General features: G+C 35.3%; 3 protein-coding genes across 5 annotated transcripts; 1 reads left to right on the forward strand and 2 right to left on the reverse strand.

The window, feature by feature from the left end:
- Positions 1–221: 221 nt before the first annotated feature.
- LOC132312812 (uncharacterized) lies at positions 222–3,866 on the reverse strand. 2 transcript variants are annotated; one of them, XM_059811333.1, is made up of 6 exons: positions 3,308–3,866; positions 2,729–2,891; positions 2,420–2,596; positions 2,253–2,336; positions 1,385–1,466; positions 222–1,113 (listed from the first exon to the last, which is right to left on the reverse strand). In XM_059811333.1, exons 1-6 carry the CDS (start codon positions 3,640–3,642, stop codon positions 668–670), a joined length of 1,287 nt encoding a protein of 428 aa, XP_059667316.1. In that variant the 5' UTR covers positions 3,643–3,866; the 3' UTR covers positions 222–667. The 2 variants fall into 2 exon arrangements, with proteins under 2 accessions (XP_059667316.1, XP_059667315.1); XM_059811332.1 differs by having other exon boundaries at positions 2,729–2,894; positions 3,308–3,826.
- A 2,356-nt stretch (positions 3,867–6,222) lies between these two features.
- Positions 6,223–10,588, forward strand: LOC132312815 (uncharacterized). 2 transcript variants are annotated; one of them, XM_059811335.1, is made up of 3 exons: positions 6,223–7,287; positions 9,922–10,010; positions 10,117–10,588. In XM_059811335.1, exons 1-3 carry the CDS (start codon positions 6,454–6,456, stop codon positions 10,232–10,234), a joined length of 1,041 nt encoding a protein of 346 aa, XP_059667318.1. In that variant the 5' UTR covers positions 6,223–6,453; the 3' UTR covers positions 10,235–10,588. The 2 variants fall into 2 exon arrangements, with proteins under 2 accessions (XP_059667318.1, XP_059667319.1); XM_059811336.1 differs by having other exon boundaries at positions 6,224–7,287; positions 9,922–9,998.
- An 886-nt stretch (positions 10,589–11,474) lies between these two features.
- Positions 11,475–15,538, reverse strand: LOC132312816 (ribosome-binding factor PSRP1, chloroplastic). The gene is made up of 5 exons (XM_059811337.1): positions 14,999–15,538; positions 14,143–14,286; positions 13,804–14,052; positions 11,992–12,100; positions 11,475–11,893 (listed from the first exon to the last, which is right to left on the reverse strand). The coding sequence occupies exons 1-5, from the start codon at positions 15,281–15,283 to the stop codon at positions 11,763–11,765; spliced, it is 918 nt and encodes a 305-aa protein (XP_059667320.1). The 5' UTR covers positions 15,284–15,538; the 3' UTR covers positions 11,475–11,762.
- Between the last annotated feature and the right edge of the window lie 7,344 nt (positions 15,539–22,882).

Genomic DNA, 22,882 nt, shown 5'->3' on the forward strand with positions numbered 1-22,882 from the left:
GTCTTTGTGTTTGGTTCGAACTCTCTCCCATAGACATATATGCATCTACTGTCTAGCACCCAATTGCTGTTAACTCATAAAGTGTGTAGGATTGTATTACCTAACCACACCATAATAAGAAGATTGTTGGGAAAGGGTACCAATATAATGAAGAAACATTAGTTTTACCATCAGCTAATATGAGACATTGGGATAACACTTTAATCAATTATAGAAGTTAATTACAGAAGTTCATGTACAAGCTATTATTTATAGAAGTTAATTACTAGTTTATGTACAAGCTATTATCGACTAAGCAGCATATATCAAGACTACCAGGATGAGAAACCAATTAGCCTGAAAAGAACAAATAAAGGAACCACCAGGGCTGCCCATAATTTAGCAGGCAGCAGCATATCCTAAAAATTAATCTCCACTTGCAGTAAATACAACAATATGTTCTCTTCCATATCCGACTTCTGCAGCTTCATCAACTAATAAACTATTATTTAGAAAAGGGAATAACAATAACAACAATATTCATCTTTTGTGAAAGGTGAGGTGAGTTGCCTTGGCTCACAACTGAGAAGGTCGCTCGATGGGGGTTAAGGGGGTAGTAGGGTTGAAACAGCTCGTTTCAACAGATGAGACACCTATTACGCCTTGAATGTTCCAACTCCTCACAAGACTATAATCTCCTTCCTGCATTGGCAAACCTTCTGGCAATGCCGAATATAAGTGTCTTTGTCAAGAGGCCCCGGTCAATACTACAAACAAGGACAACAGCCCCACCAAAAACTAGAAGCTTTGGTATGTTCATGCCCGTTGGCTTCTCAGGCAAATCAAGAACCTGACCTTGAGTCTCTGATGATTCCTCAGCATTTTCCAAGGATTTCATGTAGCCTGGATTAATTTTGGTGCTGATCTGAGCCATAAATGCAGGTCGAGAGATTTGCCCCCCAGATGCTCTTGCCTTCTGGTAGTCACGTAAACCACGCTCAATCTTCTTGACAGTTCCCCACATCCCCTGCCGTATTCCAAACTTTGCAATTTCCCGTGGAATGCCCATATCTTCATGATGAAACAGAATCACCTCACATGCAGTCAGCTGGCCATGTTCCTTCCTCGATTCCACTGTTTCACGCATACCAAAGGAGCATCAGTTGAGAAAATTCTAGGACCACAAAGCATACTGCAGCATAATGGCAAACACTTGAATCACCATTTATTTCATAACATCTCCACACCAAAGCATCCACAGGCTTGTACCCTTTTTGTTAAAGAAACTAATTTGCCAGTCCCATAGAATTTTAAAGCCAACAACATATTTTACATTGAATCACAACCAGAGAGAGATGTATATATTCAAAAAGTAACAGAAAACAAAAATAAACCCTTCATTTACCTGCTTGAATGAACCAACTCGAGTAGCATAGGTCAACACGTCTTGGTTTGTCCCGCCTTGGAACAGAAGGGCGAGGCACTCCCTGGTGCAAGAAAATAAACAGGAAATTTTGGTATTCAGAAGGCTAGAAACTAGAACAAAGGAGAAAGAAGGAAAATTTTTATCAGAGAGTGGCTGGCCAGCTACAATGAAGAACCAAACTACAATTTGAAATACTTATCCATTTGAGTATTTGACTCAAATTACTTTCTGGCAACATGTCCACTGTTTTCGTTGCAAACCGTTGGTACGAGTAGAGTGAATCCATTATTTTTAATCACGCCTTCAATTATAACAGTAGAATCTCTTTATAGTAAACTCAACACACACCCTCTTCAGCTTCCCTATTCCCTTTTTGCCTTTAGACTTTATTGACTCAACTATGTTACGAGCACCATTTTTGGTCTCTCTCATTATACATGTCCAAACCACCCGTCAGTCAGTCAGTCCACCAGCAATTAACCGGATGGTGGCCACTGCAAAGATTTCGATAAGCATTAATTGCCATTACCATTGTTCATCAACTTTTGAACTATAATTTTCTACATCATCTTGTACTAATCATGACATTCCCAAATATCCAACACTATTCCTAAAACATCTTATAATTACACACAAAAGAAATGTTTCACCGAGCTGTTTGTAATGCCTCACTACTTAACACTCAACAGCTGGAAAGGAATACATTCACTGCAACCATCTTGGTTGTCCTAATTCAGTCCTACTTAATTAAGATCAGCAGCTTAGCAAAGAGTGAGATGACTTGGATATGTACAACATGTAGCTGTTCCACAATAAAAAAATGCTGAAAAACATTTTCTTCTCATACCTTAGTGATGCAGTAATATGATCTTCCTGATTCCCATATTCGTCGGCCTATTATGTACTCCCTGTCACTACATAAAAAGGGGAACTGTTCCAAAGAGCAAAGGAAAAGGTAAGATGCAAGCAAAAATGTATTTTGAGTTCCTAATGACTAAAGAGAAATTTCCTCACCTTCCGTATCCAACGCACTACCATGGTTCCTGTGGTTGGGCATTCCTCCATTGTTTCAGAATGAACAAGCATGTCATCCCACTTCAATCGGAACTCATCATCCCAAAAGAAGTCCCTCAACAATTCAGGTGTGGCATCCTCATATATAGTTCTGGTACAATAATGAGGAGGACCCGTCTAACAAACCCACCAACACAAACCATCAAAACAGATTCACATGCATAATTTTGCAAAAGACAGGTAAACAATGATCTCTGAAAAGCCACTAACCAAGATAGCGAATAGTGAACATTGAATAGAGAACCGTACCTCAAGATCTCTCTGCCATGCTTGGTAGTTCATATTGGGGCCGGAACGATCCATCATATGTTTCCAAGGAGGACCTCCATCTGTCCTCTCAACAAGATGGTATAAATACTCCAAATCATCCTCCACCACAGCAACAGGCTCCTCATTTTTTAGATGCAATGAACTACTACATAATTAACATAACATAGTCAAAATTTTGCTAGAAATGCTTAGAACTTCAACGGTAATCTGACATTAAGAATGAATTATAATGGGCATAAATCCAATTATGTGCCCATTTAATGAATGAACTGAGAGCAAGTTCAAATCTTTGACATATGTAAAGATGTTTGTGGAAGACCATATTGAACCTAGTTTTGGCATTGATATACAAGTCCCAATAGCAATTCCACTAGATGGTACTAAATTTGAAAATTTCAATGAAAATATGAGAAACGAGAGGATATGCAAGTCCCAGTAGGAATTCTATTGGATGATACTAAATTTGAAAGTTTGAAATAAAAAAATGATAAGTTTGAAAGTTTGAAATTTAAAAATGATAATTTAGATGAGCAAACACAATCCAATCAAAGCATTTACCTGCTGCAATTGGTGTTTTCAGTACTTGATGGAAATGAAATTTGATGCTTATCCACTCCACTATCCATACAACTTGGCTTCGGAACCTTAGAAGAATTCAAGCTCTGCATCGAACCAAAACCCTTTACAGGGGACGAAATAATAGAAGTGGGTGATGAACAATCGAATTTTCCATTATTTCTGGAGTTTGCCCATCTGGGTTTCCAAACCCATCCAACAAGAACACCAACAAGAAACGCAATCCACACCGGAGACAAAAATATCATCACCTCCATGAAGACTGCTCCAATTGTGGGTCTTTGCAGAATCTCCGAAAAAGTCTCCATCAAAACCATAACTTAAAAAGGATAATAAAGTTAAACAACGAAGATTGACACGAGATATGAAGCTATGAATGAAGAGGGCTTGAATTGATGAGTGGGGAAGCCAAAACCCATATGAAAACTCCGCTAAATTTAGCGGAGAATCAGAGGAGGAGAAAGAATGAGAAGAGAAGAAGATATACACGAAATGGAGGAAGGAGACAAGAGTGATTGGGCTAATGATGATGGGGACGCGATGGGTAGAGAGAGGGTTTATCAAAAGATGTGATTGGCTTTGGCGGCCTTGAATTGACTGGTTTCTTTGGAATTATTTCTCGAAAGTACAAATATACCTCTGCAATTGGCACAAAGAGGGATGGGCCAAAAACCTACACCGTTAAAACAAAGGGCAAAGGTGAGGTGAGAGAAACCAGCAAACCTACCACCACCGCTAAACTAAGTAGTGTTCATCCTCCTTCTGTCATTATTAGGTCTAAATCTGGGATTATGTGGCGGTCTCTCGTTTTCCACGTTATCAGATTGGAATTGGACCAGCCAACTTATATACTTATAGTATATTCCTCTCTTGTGCTATATATGACATGTATGGTAAACATATATTATATATATTAAAGAAAAAAAAAAAACATATATTATAGAGTAAATTTTACGATCTTATTTATTTATTATTATTATCATTATTTTTAACAAACTACCTTCTTTTTTATTTAATTTTTAATTTTTGAGGTTTATCAATATTCTTGCATAAATCCCTCTAAATTTTATTTTATAATTTAATTTATCTCTTTTAACATTTTAATTTATGTAATAGATTTTTTTAAGGCATTATTATTATCAAGTTTCACAACAAGAGACATTATAAAATATAAAGTGTGGAGGGAAAAAATCCCCACCAATGAGAATAATCCACGTCATCATAAATATAAACATATTCTTGATAAGTTTATAAAGCCCACTTCGCTCAAACCCAAATTGAGTTTGATACTAGTCCAAGATCACTGTGCACAAGCCCAATACTATTGTTATATGACCTTTAGCCCTGTTGAAGCCCGAATTAAGAGATTATCAGCCCAACATGTTAATATTTAACATCCGGTCCGTTACTCAAGCCCAGCCGGATCAAAGTATGTTCAGCCCAGTTACTCAAGAATGCACAAGTCCTATCAGTTGAAAGATTTACCGTAGAAGGAAAATTCTGAGATAGGAAGTTCTGTACAAGGCAAGTTCTATGTATGGAAAATTAGATAATGGAAAGAACTCTATTAGTAAATAATGTTTATATAGAAAGAATTGGAGGACAAGCCACGCGAGTCCTACCACAATTTTACAATCTTTTGTATATAAATAGAGGCTTAGACCTCCAATAAAGGATCAAGCAATTGACGCTTCTCTATACACTGTTCTTATTTATTTTTATTGTTTTTTGAGTGAGTTGTTTTATTTTTCCCAATCATTATTGATTGAGCGAAATTTTGCACCTACATAAAGTTTATGTGAGATATTAACACACTTAAATAGAAAAAACTTCAATCATTTTAATTCGTTTGAATCCAATTTATTTAGTATGAATGATTAGAGAGGGTCAATGTAGGATCAAATATATCTCTTTTTTGTTTAAATTTTCGATAAAAAGAATATAATAAATTTTATCTATTCAAGCTGTGGGTTTTCCACGTATTGAACCCTTGGCTAGAAAGAAGGGAGGGAGTAATAAAGAGAAATGGTGGAGAAGGGAGAGAAAGAATAATGTAAATATAAAATTGAGAAGACGTTATTAACTATGGAGTAATTTAATAATTTAAGGATCAAGTGGTAAAATTATAATATTAACCCATTTCTTCCCTTACACCCAAAAGGAGTAATGTATACACCCTAGGTGCCTCTTTTGTCCATTCCCTTCCTCAAATTCTATTTATTTTTTCCATCAATCTATTAGAAGAAGAATCATTCATCTTCTATAGAAATACTACGTAAAAAGTAAGAAAGGAAAATCTATCTCTACTATTTAATTTTAAAAGAAAAAAATGTGTAGGGCTGCCAAGTTCAACCCTAGTACAAACCTAGCCCAATCTTCAATCTTAAAAGTACTCAATTGGAATCCATCTCATTCTTGAATTTTTAAACTCTCATTTGCAGCTCAGTTGAGATTTATAATTAAAAAATCAAATTATTCCTCGACTCACTCCACATAAAAATGTAAAGTTAATTTTAATTAATGTCATATTAGATTACTTCTAATCACAAAAAAAATAAAAAAATTGAAAGGTTAATGCAAATTTCTATCATATTAATTTTTCAAACGGTTAACATATAATAAATTAAAATTTAAACAAAAAGGAGTTAAAAAAAAAATGTAATCATAATTTAAATATTATATAATACTACATTAAAAATAAAAAGTATGAGCAAAAGTAATATAAAAATTCGAATCTAAATACTACAATACCACTCAAATTCAATCCTAATTATAAAAATAATTATTCAAATTTGTAAAAATTTGGAGTCACGACGATGATGATTGAGTTCAGGTTCGCCCGTCCAAATTGGGCCCTTAGGGTGCAACCTATGTTGAAACCCTATCCACCCTTTTGTCGGGTTGGGCACTATGGCTCTGAGATGGGCGTATCACGCACCCATGCGTATTGTAGGACTTCTGAGCTGCGAATGAGCAATGCTGATCGCTGACACTTTGATTATCGAACCCTAGCCAAAATTTCGCTCCATCGTCAATTCTCCGACTCGAATTCACCCACCAATCTCCGCATTTCGGCATCAAATTCTTCAATCCTCCAAACTTTGATCGTCAATCTCTCTGCTTCAACAATGCTCTGTTCGATCTCTACTGCAAAATCCGGTTCAAACTGGCTCGACCGGCTCCGATCGTCGAAAGGATTTCCGGCCGGCGACGACCTCGATCTCGATCAATTCCTAAACCACCCAAACCCTAACCTCTCCAATTCTTCAGAAACAAACGTCTCCAATTCTAATCCGAGCAACATTGATCCGAAATCGAATTCCAATTCGACCGAGTCCGATGGAAGACCTGTTCTAGAATGCAAGAAAACAACGGAGATTCCAAAGCAAAACGGAGAACAAGAATGGCGTGTGACGAGTAATGTCCTCGCTGAGCTCTTTAACATGGGAGAGTCGGACGATTTCTCGAAAATTAATGGGAAAAAGAGTTCTCGCAAACAACCAAACCCTAAAATTTGCGTCCTTTCAACCTCTAATAGCGCTGAAGATGAGAAATGCTCTGATCATTTTGGAAGAGACGAAGGTGTTTCGGCTGCGTTACCGTCCAGTGGTGATAACAGTTGTTCACAAGTGAAGCAAATGAGTGATCAGACGAGAAAGGGGAATTTCGATGTTGAAGAAGAGAAGTCTCATGTAGATCTTTCAGCTTTCTCACGCACCGAAGTTACTGTTATAGACACAAGCTGTCCCTCATGGAAATTTGAGAAGTTGTTATTCAGAAGGAAGAATGTGTGGAAAGTTCGCGACAAGAAGTCTAAGTCTGCGAATATGGGGAGAAAGAAGAGGAAGGTAAGTCCGGCCAATGAAAATTTTGATGGAGAAAAGAGGCCAAAGCATGCCATTGTGCAATGCAGTTCAGCCAAGGAAGCAAACGGACAAGAGTGTTTAGAGCCATCATTGGAAGTAAGTTATATTATACCAGTACATAATAACTTAGTGATGATTTTTTCGAGATATATTATGTTCCGAATAACACATTGTATGGAATATAATTAATGCTTGAATTTCGAGCTCAAGATGCATGCAATCATGACTGTTTCAGATGCCATTATCTTCTACTTTCCTTCTTAGATTCATGATCCTTCTAATAAGGATTTCATGTGCAATGTATTTAGAGCTTTGGTAGTATATGCGACGGAACTACAGTGATGTTTCCTTGCTATAAGCTGTTAAGAATATTTCGTTGCCATCTTTTTTTTTTTTGGTTCTAGTCATGTTTGTTGAATGTTGGTATTGAATCTTGATATTATTGGGTGTCTTCTCTTATTATATCATTAATTATGGTTTTGAAATAGTAAAATTTTATGCAAAATATTGTGACGTTATGTGGTGTGAATTCGACTATGAGTATGCTACAGTGTCTTAAATCTGTAAGTAGAGACTTCTATTGCTTTGGACACCCATCTCTGGAGATAACGGTAATTCATTTTATATTATTTGATTAAGTCCATTTTCAATTCTTCCATTGGAAGTTGAAAGATCTATCTTTTTCAAGCTCAATGCAAGGTTGGGAGTATTACAAGTTCATCTTTGGTACTTGCTTGGGATTCAGGGATGATGAACAATTCATATTATGGAGATGACCAGCTATCTCTCTTAGAAGACCCTTCGATTTTCTTTTTGTAGTATTATTTTTTGCTTTAACAGTATTGAAGAAGCTATAATATACTGTCCAAACATGGTCGGAGTGTACTGCACGACCAGGCAACTTTAGTGAATTTGTTGTTTGCTCTACCTTGCAACACTAAATGTAGGTCAACCAGGATATTATTATGCTTTCCCAGATGACTGGTGGGAAATCAGTTAGATATCAAGAGCCATGTTCAAAATTAATGGTTTTATCTGGCAATTAAATCTAGGATGTAACACGCAACATGATAAGGGGAGTGAGCAGGTTCCATCATACCCATGTCACTGTTTTAGTATAAACCTTCTAAGTAGATGGAATGTGTGAACTTGTTTGATAATATCATTAATAAGCAATTACTTTAGGGGTGAAATATACCATGATATATTTGTCGTATGTTTTAGGCCTAGTAGTACTCTGGTCATTGAATTACTTCCCCAACAATTTTCTTACTCATCATGATAAACATTATCTAATAATACTTCTATTATTTATCTTAGATCATTGCCATCGTATAGCCTTGTCTGCATCCATTCCTTGCCAAATGTATTTAATGCCGTGGGAAGTTGATGATCCCAATAGAAGATTTTTAAAATTTTCTCCCTCTTACTTGCCACATAGTGGCTCAAAAGCACTTTCTTCATCTATATCCATCCTTGTATTAATGATATATTTTCAACTGAGTCTTCTTATGGTCTCTACAGGTATTTTAATGAACACTTTTCTAGCCATTATGAACTTGGAAGGTGTCTGATTACTATAAAATGTATGGATAGTGGTAGTCAGACATTATTATTAACTGTCAAATACTCCGTATGTTTGCACTCCTATGTTGTCATTTTCAAGTGGCAGAGACTTTTTTTTTTTGGTAGCTAAGCAACACACACAATCTCACACGCACCACACTGCCCCATGTGTGGCTCATACCGCTGACCTCCCCTTTGGGGAGGATAACTCGTACCGCCTAGGCCGATGTCCCGGTGGGATATGATAAAGATTTGAATCTGCAATAGCTATTCCTAGCTGTGTGTTTGTATTTAATATGGTTATTTATGCCTCTAACTGTAGCTATACATATTTAATTTTTGAATCTTCCTGGGATTTTTATTATTTAAGTTACTGGAACTTATTGGTTCCTTGATGCGGAGATGTGCAGTTTCTTACATCACTTTCCACGTGACTTGAGTATTGCATTCAGTATAGGAATGATCATACATTTATCTAAATTATCTTCAACTGTCAACTTGATCAATTTAATGAAATATTGTGGCCATAATCAACTAAATATTGACAGAAAAATCTACTATTTTAACAATTAATTCCGGGTGATTGTTGCTTAAAATTCAGGGCATTTCATTCTACCACTTATAAACTAAGTATCAATTTCACAGGATTCTGGGTGCTTTTGTATCTTTATGTTTCAAATGCTTTACTTGATATTATTAATGGTCTAATAAAGGTGAAATAAGACTTGTTAGGTAGATGCGTGCAAGCCCACACCCACACACACACTTATCTTGTGTGTTTTTTACTTAAATCGAAGTGTGGCTAGTTGCAAGTGCCCAACACCTGCATAACATACTGTATAAGTTGTACATTCTCTCCAAGAGAGTTAGCACCTCTTACTGTCGTTTTTGTTGCAAAGCTACTAATTAATCATAGCATGACACATGAAGTTTGAAGGAGTTGCTGCCACTATTTAACGAAAAAAAGGGGATGCCAAGGGGTGAATTGCTAAATAATCTGAGTTGTTGTGTTATGAAGGGTTGCCCTCCTTTCTGGGATGTGATATGCCGTGCACTGTAAAAGGCCCTAACTACTAAGGAGCTACACATTTGTGTGGGCCTAATAACTGTATATATTGCATGTCCTACGCTCAAGCTTTATTCCACATTCTATTTGTTGTGCAGGGACATCTACTGGTTGACAACACAGAAGCAGCCCACAATGAGACACCAGATACTGTTAACGAATTTCCTAAAAAGAGGCAAGTGGACTTGTAAGCAACATGTGATTTTTTGACGTCATTTATTTTCAATGCTCACTTGTTCCTTCATTCCGGTACTGAGGAAATGTCTTTCATGTTATGAATGACTTGCTTGCAGGTTTCCCAGGAAATCAAAAAGGGAAGGCTCGTCTGTTATTCTTATAAAAAGCATCCCTACAAGTAAAAAGAACGGGGCAACTGTTCCTAAGAGCCGTTTGTTGTTAACTCAAAGATAATACAAGGTTTGATAAAGATGCTATTCAGAAATTGCGAAGTGGAAGCAGTCATCATCTTTGGTACATCCTTCTATTTGACCATTTCAGTGGCAGAGGTGGTGGAATCTTGTACTGACACATTCTCCAATTTTTGATCAATTTGCCTTGGCGAAAAGAGCAAGGCCTTTGAAGTTATATTTTTGAATTGTCCCAACCATTAAAATAGTTGTGATTTTGTTCTCTTTTACTTTGTAGTCATATGCACATTCTATTCTTCATATTGATATTTAAGCACTTAATTTGTATCATTTGAAAGGAGTTGGAAAATGTTCCAATTGAAGGCTAAAAAAGAAGAGCAACGATGTTTTTCTCCAACCTCCTCTTTGCTTCTATTCTCTCTTTCTCTCTATACATTCTATACACACACACACACACATATTGACTCATGGACACATGCACAAATTGTGGCTCAATAATTGGTATTTTAAACTGTACTGCTTGAGGCATAGTTTACATATTGAAGAGCCATGTCCGGAGCTCATTTCTTTACATGCAGCATAGCAATTACCTACCATTCACATCTCATGCTGTGAGTATCACAAAATTCATTGTGAATCCATTTCATATCATTACATCACATGTATCAAAAGGTCTCATTGATGAGTAATTCATCATCTGTTATGTGATTTGTAGCATGGAGTATTTTGATAGACATATTTCAATTTTATCTATCAAAAATAAAGTACATAGATCAAGCATATGCCTTATTTCATTTTATGGTGTTTTATTTGATGAGGACATTGAGTCTTTTATTATTATTATTATTATTTGTCATTTCATGTCATGAATCATGAAAACTCTTTTCTGAGTATTGTAACATGACAAATTGGAAACATTCTAAAGCCATAGAGCCATGTTGGTAGGTGAAAATTTTGGCCTTTGAATTATCGTAACTTGGTATTGGGAAGATAATGACGAGAAAACTTGAAAAGAGCAGTAGTTGGTATAAACTGCTACTGGTTTTTCTTCTTCTTTTTGAAGAAACAACTTCCATCGAAGAAGCAAATAGATAGACAAAGCTCTGTAAATGCAAACAAGATTGTCAAATGAAAATTTCTTCTTTGCTTGAACTGTAAAAGGGCCACAAATGATGAAATCTTCAGAACAAAAACATGAGAGGCTTGTGGTGATTTAAGTAATCAGAATGCACAGGCTAGAGTCCACGCTGGTTAAAAGTTGTTAGGTCCGAAGAAGAAAGTAAGATGGTTAACATCTATATATTTATATATTTACTGATGATAATAACACAATTCTTACCAGTTCCTGTGTGTTCAGCACCACATTGTGCATGCATCTCATCTTACAAAAAGTGATCACCCGATGACCCGAAGAAACATCCTTCCACATTTCAAAACAGACTTCAAACCAACCCTAAGTGACGTTGCCTCTAGATGCTTTTGCCTTGACATTAACCAAACATCATACGGAGAATCTATAGAAAGTTTAAGACTAGAGCTACTTAAGTCGGATCTTCCTTCACCAGGCGCATCTATTCTGCCAAGTAGGGTTCCTTGGCAGGTTCAACAGCTAGAGGCTCTAATTTTTCAGCTTTACCATTTTGTTTAGGAATAATAAGTCCATAGCCTCCATCTTTCCTTTTGTATACAATATTAATCTCACCTGCAGCCAAGGCATAGAACAAAACAACAATTTAGGATTGCGGTAATAAAGCAAAAAAGAAGAAGAAGAAGATAAAATAAATGTTAACATCTTCATACCAGTTTCTTCATTTCGAAAACCGTAGAAATCATGATCAACATTTTCCAACTGCTCAATTGCTTCGGTGACAGTCAGAGGTGGCATGTCAAAGTATTTCTTACGAACAATCTGAAAAATGGTTTCACTGAGTGAGCATGTGCAGGAAGCTAATAGATATGTCTAAGCATGGTACTGAAAAACCAAGAACTATAGACAACAGAAAATCCTAACATGTGTAACTCAGCATGCCTGCGCTGATGGTCACACAATAAACATACTATTCAATGCCACATTTTACAAGGGTACATTTAACTTGTATGAAAATAATGCTGGTCCAACAAATTTATGCAACAATTATCTGCAAACATATCAAGTGAAAGGATCATAATGCACTGGTAAAATGCACAAATTAAGTATCCAAAATCATCTGTATATAACATCACCAGCAGGCATGAACACACTGTGTTGCCTCCAACTTTTTAACTATTCAAATTAAAGAAGAAAAATGACAATCGATAAAGGCAACAATAGCTATAACATGAATAAGGTTTTTAAGATATAAAAAGAAAAAAGCAACACCTTAAAAGAATGTGATGTTGAGAATCGAAAAGGCTTTTGAAGTATTATAGTGCTAAGGCCTAAGGAATTTTTTTAGTAAGTACTGCTAAAATAACACGGAAAAATAAAATGTAATGCTGCAATAGGAATGCAACTGGCTGCTTCATGAATTCGTTGCTAGAGCACATTTGCCTCACAATTTGGCATTGTATTCCAAATGATTTTGTTATGCTCCTGGAAGTAGTATAATCAACTTATTTAGTTGATACGAAGAGGGGCAACAGTGTTGCCAACGTGACGATGTCAAAAGTAATTTCATAGACCTAACACTAGCAGGGGTCACCAGACTCACCACCTACCTAATGGTGACAATACCAAGAAGAAAGACAGTTTGATCAACATTATTGCTCCTGTATAAACACTCCTACGGTTTGCAACCAGATCTCAATGTTGAAGATCAAGAAAAATAAGGGATCAAGGGAGTAAATTGAGAAAATAAATTGTTCTTTCAAGAGATGGCTTACTTGAGTACTCATCAAGAAGTAAAGAAACTTGACCACAAATATGGATTCTCTGCTTGCTATTATGGTGAAAGAACCTAAATCCATGTAGCTGAGAAATTAATTGTAATGTGTTTAATTTTATTGCTTCGTTGGAAAAATAATTGGAAGACCTGAGTGATTGCAGTCTTTTTGGGATGGGAAATATTTTTTATTCGGTTTTTATACTGTTGAGAGAGTATTTTCAACTAAATGTGCATTTAAAACGTAAGAGAGAGAGAGAGAGAGAGAGAGAGAGAGAGAGATTGATCCTATGTCAATGATAGAATGTAAATATTGAAATTATTGACTTGTGTGTGCCAGCCAACTATTACAAAGAGGTGTGAAGGGCCAGGGGTGGGGAAGGTGGACTTCTGGATCTTATATTTATGTTACAAAATGAAAATTTATGGAGCATGCATTTTGTATTTTGACCATTACTTACTTACCTATGTGAGGTACTAGGAAGGGAAGACTTGTGGATATGAACCTAAACTTTGGAATTAATATGAAGTCCGAACTTTTACCATTACACCAAGCAATGGTCCCTAGTTTTTGTCCCGAGACAATAAAATAAAAAATTTCTTTGGTGATGATGGAAATAATATGCAGATATCACACAGAATACATGTAAACGAATACATAGGCATCTATGCACAAGCAAACATATGAAACAAAATGTGAACCAACTAATAAAATAGAATGGTGGTAATGGAACTTGAGGATAGAAACAACCTCCTCGACGATGTCTTCATCTTCTTCGTCGGGAGCTTCATTTGAACCATTATCCACTAGTAGTGCCCCCGCGTCCCTGACCTTCAATCTGTTGAACCCTTTCATGTGCCGACCATGGTCTGAATCCTTCTCTTTAATCTTCCTCAACTTCCTCTGTATCATGGATGACACCAAATCTATGCTCCCGTACAGGGTCTCCGCATATTCCTCTGCCCGAACCACTCCATGCTTCTTAGTAAACAAAGTAACCTAAAAAGCACAAAAACCCTCGTAAACAAATCATCCAACTAACACAACCAAAGGAGGCACACATGTAATACTATGGTTTTTGTGGAGCACCTCGCATCTTGAAGTCTTCGGGCCTTTCCCCAATTCACCACCTCGAACTGACAGCCTAACATCAACCTCCCTTGCAATATGACTATGTTTCTGGACGGCCTTGCCAACCTTCTCTTCTGCATAGCTCTTTACCGTATCAGTTAACTGCAATTAGACCACAATTCTGTTTTCAAGTTTCTCGATACCCATTCTAAATTTTAAACAGTGTCCCAGCAATGGAGATAGCATACTTGGTTCGGTTCCACTTGGCACTACCCCTATTAAAAGTTAAAACAAAATTTCAGTTGCTTGATTCATTTCTTAAGGTCTCTTGTATTGCCCTTCCTTCGTGGAAACATCTATGCACCAAGTGTAGAAGCAGTCAGTAATCTATGAAGTTCCCAAAATGTCCCACTTTCACCAATCCCTCTTCCCAAACATGCATTTGGATTTGGAACAATTTAAAATTTTAATCCCATCCATGCATTGATAGAATGATTCTTAAGATTTATATTGTTTCATTATTCATTCAGTAGTTTAGGTTGAATATTTTTCTGCCAGAATCGCCTACCCAACCTTCTCTTCTGTATAGATCTTCACTGTCACCGCAATTATAGTAATTTTTTTTGAATGTGATAAAAAAGAAAAAGAAAAAAAAGAGAAGAAATTAAACACATCCCGGTTATGAAGATAAAAAATGGAATCAGAGATTTATCATTGAGCAACACATGTTGTAAAATGGTAACAAATAATAAATAAAAATTAAATAAAATAAAAATAAAAATTAACAAATAATAAATAAAAATTAAATAAAATAAAATAAAAATTAAATTTTTTTTTTTTTTTGGGCAACCAAAAGGGGGTTAATAAGGGTTACCTCGAGATTTTTGCCCTGGAGGATGAATTTGACGGAGGAGAGAGGACCATCCCATGCCATACGAGTGCCATTTCTCCAGCTCTTCTTCTTCGTGAGAGGAAAAAGACTGTGGTGGTTGACTACGAAATTAACGGAGGAGGGGTTCAGAAAATGGGACCTGTAAGAGGATGGTGTAGAGACGTGAAGCTTAGTGGAAGAAGTAGGGAGAAATATAGACGAAGCATGAGAAGAGCCGGAGATGTAAGGGTGACCTTGGAAGGTTGCTGCTTGTAACAGAGTCGCCATAGTAGTAGCAGCTTCTATATGTCTCTGCTAGGGCTGTATATATATATATATATAGTAATGTGAGAATAAATTGTGAAGAGATAGAAGAACAAGTAGGTGAATTTGGGAATTACAGAGAATTGGATCGATCAGGAAACAAATGGAGAAGAGCAAAGAAAGGAGATGATGAATGCTGGAAATTGATTAACGACGGTAGAGAGAGAAAGGGGTGGAGAGAGTGAGGGTGAGGGTGAGAGAAAGTGGAGAGATTTTTCTTGACTCTATATACAGGGGACAGAAGAAGACATGGGGCTATTCAAATTGCATTATCCGAATTGTTATTTTCTAGAGATACCCATGACACGTGGTCTTTGATATATAGTTGGGGGGACCGTGACACCCATTCGCTGCATGGATTAGGGGATAACTACCTAAGTGGGGCCCTACTCTTTCATTGCGTTTGGGCCATCTCTCACTCTCATAGATTTTTTTTTTCCCCGATAAATTTTGTGAATCTACTAAATGCGAATGAATCTTATCCATTATACATGAACCAGATTATATATATATACATACATATAGAGAGAGGGAGAGAGAGAGAGTAATGATCTCTTATTCCTTGTGGAGCAAGAAAATTCATCTGCACTTTTTATAGTGACCATTAAATATAATCTAACGGTCATTATAGAAACTTACTTACATCATTTCTTTTTGGGTAAAGTGCAAAAAACCCCCTTCAACTATTGGCCATATGCAATTAATCCTCCTGATCTACTAATTTGACATATAACCCCCTTGAACTAATCAATTTGGTGCAATTAACCCCCTCCGGTGATAAGCCGGTTGACTTTGGCTGTGAAGACGCACGTGATGGGTCACGTGACAAACCAAATTTCTTTAAATGACCATACAACCCTTTACCTTTACACCCAAAACCACTTAAAACACCCAAACACGCCCTTATACTAAATATACACTGTTCATCGTCAATAAAACAGACGATACCATCACCACCGTCCCGTCCGTCCCCATTACTACACCTTCGAGGATGAAGATGGTCGGCGAGACAGATCCGGCTGTGAGGATGGAAATGATCGGCGAGATAGATCTGGGTCTTGGACTTGGATTTGCAGCGCGGCAAGCTTGAGGATGTTGATGGCAGTGAAAAGCCGGTGAGAACAGATCCGGCTATGGTGGATCGAGCTCGCGGCGGATCTGGAAGAGACAAGAAAAGAGCTGTGAGAATAGATCTGGCGGTTGTGTGATGAGCTCTTGGTCGGCGCGGAGCCGATGAAGGCAGGTCGTGTAGACAGATGACTCTTGGCCGTGAGGTGCACAAGCTTGGACTTCGATAACCATAAATATCACAACTCAGAATTTGCTTCAGAGGATAAGGGTTTATTTTCCTCAATTTATTCGCGCTCTCTCTCTCCTCTCCTCTTTCTCTCTCTATATCGTTTCTGTAATTCTATATACATATATATGCACAAACTGATGATTGTATAATTCTGTTTGTATGCTTTGGTCGATCGGGAGGAATAGTGATTCGTCCGGTGGGGGGCCGGACGGCGATGGTGACTCTGGCGAGGAATGGACTGGCAGTAAAGTGGCGGCAGCAGCGAAATGCAGCGGTGAGATCGGCGGGCTGGATCAGCGGTGGCTCGGCTGTGGATGACTCGGCGGCGCTCAGATGAAGCGACGGCTGCGGGGATAAAGCTCGGATGGTGGAGAGGACCGACGAGCAAGGTAGGCTGAACGGCGATGGGCTGGTTGCGGCTGAACGGCGATGAGCTGGTTGCGACTTCGGCTGTGAGCTTGCGGATGAAGAGACGGCAGTGGGGACAAGCTCGAATGGTGGGCTGAATGGTGATGGGCTGGTTCGGCTATGGTTGACTCACGGCGATGGCCTGATTTTTTTTTTTTTTTTAGAATTTATTTTTTTAGCTGGTGGTTGCTAAATTTTTTTAAAACGACGTGGCTTTATACAGGGGTAAAATTGTCTTTTACTATTTCCGTTTACACCAATTGGCCGGAGATGTCACATTGGGGGTCAATTGCACCAAATTCAATAGTTCAAGGGGACAAATTGTAATTCAGGGGGGTTAATTGCATATGGCCAATAGTTGAAGGGGGTTTTTTGCACTTTACCCTTTCTTTTTAATACAAAACCATTGTTACTATTTATAGTTTTTAAATTTAATATTTACTAATACTACTAATTACAATAATAAAAGGTAATTACTCCCAAAAAAAAATTGAAACATCTTCGTCTCTGAAAATCACGTCTCTCTCAAACAAAAAACTACAAGAGACAAGAAAAATAATAATAATAAAAAAAAAGATTAAGAAAAAAATAAAATTTATTTTTTTTCACTTATGATTATAAGGAGAAAAGGAGGTAAAGAACTTGCAAATTCAATTTGTATGAAAAAAGAGAAAGTACTCTTGTAGGTTTTTATTTGAAAGAGACTTTATTTTCAGAGGTGAAGAGATTTATATGTATATATTTTTGAGTAATTACCTTTTATTATTATAATTAGTGGTTTGATAAATGTTAAATTTGGAAACTAGAAATAGTGATAGTGGTTTTTTATTCAAAGGAAAGAATTTTGGTGGGTTTCTATAATGACCGTTAGATTAGATCTAATAGTCTCAATAAAAAGTGCGGATAAATTTTTTGAGTATTTACCTTTTATTGTTGTAATTACTTTTTTTTCTACTCTCCATAATGGTTTTCAAATACAATGAAAGTATCATTATTATGAAATTTATTTAATTTTATTTTCTAACGAAATATTTTTCAAAAATTTTTTCTTTTGTTTTTACTTCCCAGTTCCCACAAAAAAAAATAATAATTATTTTTTTTCTTCCCTTCACAATGGTTTTCAAATACAATGAATGATCATGACTTACCATTAGGTCTAGTCTAGTAATCCAAATGCGAGGGAGGAGAAAAAACACTTTCACAATGAGTTTGTGCTATTATAAACTTGTTATTTACAATTATATTATTGGGTTTTTTATGCTTTCTCTTTTCTTTTCTTTTTATTTTTTATTTTTATTTTTTATCTAGCATTTTAAATGCGTGTCTTACATGTTATTCTTGAAGACAGGGATGGAGTCAATCTAGGCCTGGGGCTGTACCTTGCCCGTCCAATATAAAATATTTAGTATTTTTGTGTTTTCTTTACGTCCTCCCTCCGTCCTGCTTGAAGATACAAGGTATTTTGCATGTATTTAACTCCTAATAAATGATATGAAAATGAATCTTATATAAAAAAAAAATAAAAAAAAAAGTAAAATAAAATCCAAAGAGTAATAAACAATTACTAAATTTTTAGAAACCACTAAAAAGATCAAAGCTAGATGCATAACACTCCTATATTCACTAAAATGTAATGTCCATAATACTCACTCAGAAAAAGTGGCCGCGTGTGGTGATTTTGGATGTGTTCTTGTTCGTTCAAAAAAACAAATATATATATAATATATATCAAGTGGTGACTTTTTTTCTTGTCTCTTGTAGTTTTTTGTTTGAGAGGGACGTGATTTTCAGGAGTGAAGATGTTTCAATTTTTTTTGGAGAGAAATTACTTTTTATTATTATAATGAGTAGTATTGGTAAATATTAAATTTAGAAATTATAAATAGTAACAATGGTTTTGTATTAAAAGGAAATGATGTAAGTAGGTTTCTATAATGACCGTTAGATTAGATTTAATGGTCACTATAAAAAGTACGGATGAATTTTCTTACTCCATAGAGTACAAGAGATCATTACTCTATATATATATATATATTTCCTCCAAGAAGTAAAAATTTACATCCCATATCAAGAATTGAGATATGAAAGAGATTTAACAATCCATCATCATTACCTGTTATATGAAAAACTTATAATACACTTTCGGTGTAGTTCCCAACATGTTTCTAGTTTGGTGTTTCCATGGAGTGGAAATTAACATGGTTGGCAAACACTACCTAACATTGTTAGTTATATCCAACAAAACCCCAACCCCAGCTGTTGCACATCAGTCAACAAACTTAGGAAGCATCGTGCACATGGGGACACAAATGATACTGACTTATTCACAGATCAAATTTTAAAAAGGTAGATATAAACATGACGTGAAATATAAATTTTTATTTATATATTTATTGAATTAGATAATTATAGACTTTTAATTAATTTATAATTTTATATTAAAGTGACATGAGTTAAGAAGATGATACTATCCAAATACATATATATTTTATATAATATTATTCTCATATCTTGTTATTATAGACTTATAGTTATGCCTTTATTCATTATGTAGTGTTTAATGTCAATTTTTTTAAAAAAATATTGGACACTTTTGATATATGTTCATAATTAATGTTGTTTCTAAGATTGTCATCTGTTTATTTTATATATAAAGATGAATGTGGAATATGTTGGTTGAGTGCATGAAATGTGTAGCGATTTAATCCAAAATACGTAAGTCAAGTGTCTGGAATAATAAAAATTATTAAAGTGTCGAATACATGTGGAAAAGTGTTTGCAGCGTGTTGGTGTCTAACATGATGTCTGATATAGACTCGATACCTTCTTAAAATTGTCCGTACTTCTTAGGTACTTTAGAAAAGCTTCACTAATTCCCGAGTCTAATTCTTCCCTTCCCTCTTCCCCCAAAGGGCTTAATTAAGCTTGCAACTTGAAACTCAGATTTAGAACCTTAGCATAAAACCTTTAAAATGGTAAAGATTATTCGGGAGTAAAGCAGTCACAACTATCAATATTTAATAATTTCTTTCTAATACCATAGGTATGAATAATTTTCTTTATAAAAGTTTAGTGGTACTTTCTTGCCTTTCAAAATAAAAAATAGAAGGTTTGAGTTTGAGTCCTCACAAAAGCAAAAGTGGAGTGTGTGAGTTTATTTTTTATCAATAAAAAATTCTTTTATAAGTGTATCTTTCACTAGAATTAGGATTCTATGGTATAATAATATATAAATAGTATATTATATATTATATATTCAATATTGTATTGTATTTTTGTCCCATATCTGTCATGTACTTGATATAATAATATATAAATGTGTTAAATATTGAATTTAATAGTGTTAACCAAGTCAATTCTCAATATTATACGATCAATACAATAATGAAATCCCCAAAAATTGAAAGTAAAATACAAGATACTTGGCTTAATGCTTCAACCAGGCCCTAATTTGAAGTCTAGCTAGTCATAAGGATGAATCTCCATCTCTAAGCACAGTCAAAAAGCTTCTTCTCCAATCTTCAAAGAGAGGGAATCCTAAAGAGAAGAAGAGTCATCCAAGTCTTGCCCAAAACCAACCTCCTCATTATCTTTTCATACTTTACCTATCTCAATTTACTTGCATTCTTACTTGGTTTTATATTACTTATTAATTGGGAACAATTCAACCATTCTTTTATATCAATTGCTCATTGAGTTTGAATTTAATCAAGCCTTAATCCTCTATACCTTACCAAGCTATGCGACCCATTATATTGCGAAAGTTAAGGGTTCTATAAATATTAAAATTGAGCTATATATCGGAGTATAAAAATCGCGCAGAATTTTTGGTTACAAATACTATATAATATGTTACAGAGATATTGCATATTGTGACGTACTTGTATTGCATTGTAATATAATTGTGCTGATATTACTAGGTTTAATTAGAGCACAAGATGAGTGCATAGAATAGGGAGTTGGGAGCTATTTTCATATACTAAAAGATATAAGAAAAAAAATACCATTACAAGACTTTCATTATAATCAGAATTAGGCACGGAGTTAACATAGGACCAATGGGGGCGGATGTTTTCATTGAAATTTTTATATTTTCATTTTATATCTTAATTTTTTTTTAGAATTTATGAAGATAGCCTCACTAAAATTACAATTTGCCCCCACTGGAATCTTTTTTTTTTTTTTTTTTTTTTTTTAATACTTCAATTTTTTTAGAATTTATGAAAATGCCCCTATTAAAATTACAATTCGCCCTTACTGATTTTATACTTTTATATCAAAAATTTTCTGGGTCCGTCACTAAATTCAGAATCCTCTCTTATGTCAATTTTTTTTTTTTTTTTTTTGGATGTACCTAATATAGCACTTTTTCATTATGAATGTAACAACTTTAAACCGACAATGCAACTATTACATAAATGTGTTAAATATTTGAATTACAATATTATAACATTAATATATTGTACGAATGTTACATTTTATGATGTAATTATATTGCAGTGTTAGGTAGTTCATTAAATGAGCGCACAAGGTGCCTAAACAAGAGAGGATTCATGTTCCATTTAATGTGATAGTGTTCCTTAATTATTTATAAAAAGGAAACTAAACGTCCCATTAGTGGTGAGAATGTTCTAATTAGGGACTTCCTCTTTTTCATAATTGTGCAAAATAAGATGATTGATCCAAACTTAACTTGGCTTTAACAAGGAGTTTTTAACAAATACGAGGTTAGTTAGTGATTGGAAGGAAGGGAGGAGTCTCTCATGCCTAACTATACCTAACTGTGTCCAAGGAAACAGGGGACATGTGACCAACATGACATACCTCTAACCTAACCATGTTCGGATCTTCAATTTTTAGGCAACGTGACTAAATTCAATACCCGAATGTCCAAACGTACACATTGGTACATGCATCGCGGAGAAATAATCCCAATTACACGGAGCCGTAATCCGAGTACAAAAACGAGAGCACAAAAATGATAACGAGTACAAAAACGAGAGCACAAAAATAAAAAAATTTAAGTCAAATTCAAACATTTTGATTCTAAAGCCTCTCTTCACATTTTAAGTTTTGTTGCTAAGTGGACTCATCGCTCACTGTCCAAATCATTTGTTCACGTTATCATTCGGCCAAGAGTCAAAGCCCAAAGTCACACTCCATTCTCGATTGACAATCTTGCGAGCAACAAAAGTTTGGAAGAATTGTGTAACTTAGAAAATAATATTAACACTAGTGCTCGGGTTTACCAAATTGCCATCGTCATTGCCTGCCAAGAGATGCAAACACGAGGGTAGTTCCGTAATTCGATACTAACGGACTGCCAACCTAGCTCCAGCTTTCTCAGCAACCCAACCACAAAACGAGTACAGTCTGTTTCACAGTCTCGGCGAGTACATACATAGTCCTCATACAGCTTTTCGGAAATGTTTGGCATATACCATAACTTCAGAAACAGAAATAAATAATATCTCATCACCCACAACATGTGCTCAAAGTAAAGATAACACACAAACATAAAACATAATAGTGTATAATGCTTGATACCTATCAATATGTGTTAATATGATGTTAATATAAAAGTGGAGGTAAAAAATTCAGAAAAAAAAAATATAAATTATTAATTTGTTACAATAATGGTTATTACACTGTTTTCTTAAAATGAAATGATAGGTTAATTACTACTTATATTATTATAGTTGCAAATTATTTAATTTTTTTCCTATAATAAAATGATTAAACTCAATATAAAATTTTGTATAAACAATTTGTTAAGTGTAGAATTTTTCATTGTATATAATAAATAAAATGTTTAACATGTTATTATATATATTTCAAGTAAATAATCCAAGTAT

This window comes from Cornus florida, unplaced genomic scaffold (genome assembly GCF_030987335.1).
Source record: "Cornus florida cultivar Cherokee Brave unplaced genomic scaffold, ASM3098733v1 CherokeeBrave_3.0.0_Hap2_Chr06, whole genome shotgun sequence".
Lineage (NCBI taxonomy): Eukaryota > Viridiplantae > Streptophyta > Magnoliopsida > Cornales > Cornaceae > Cornus > Cornus florida.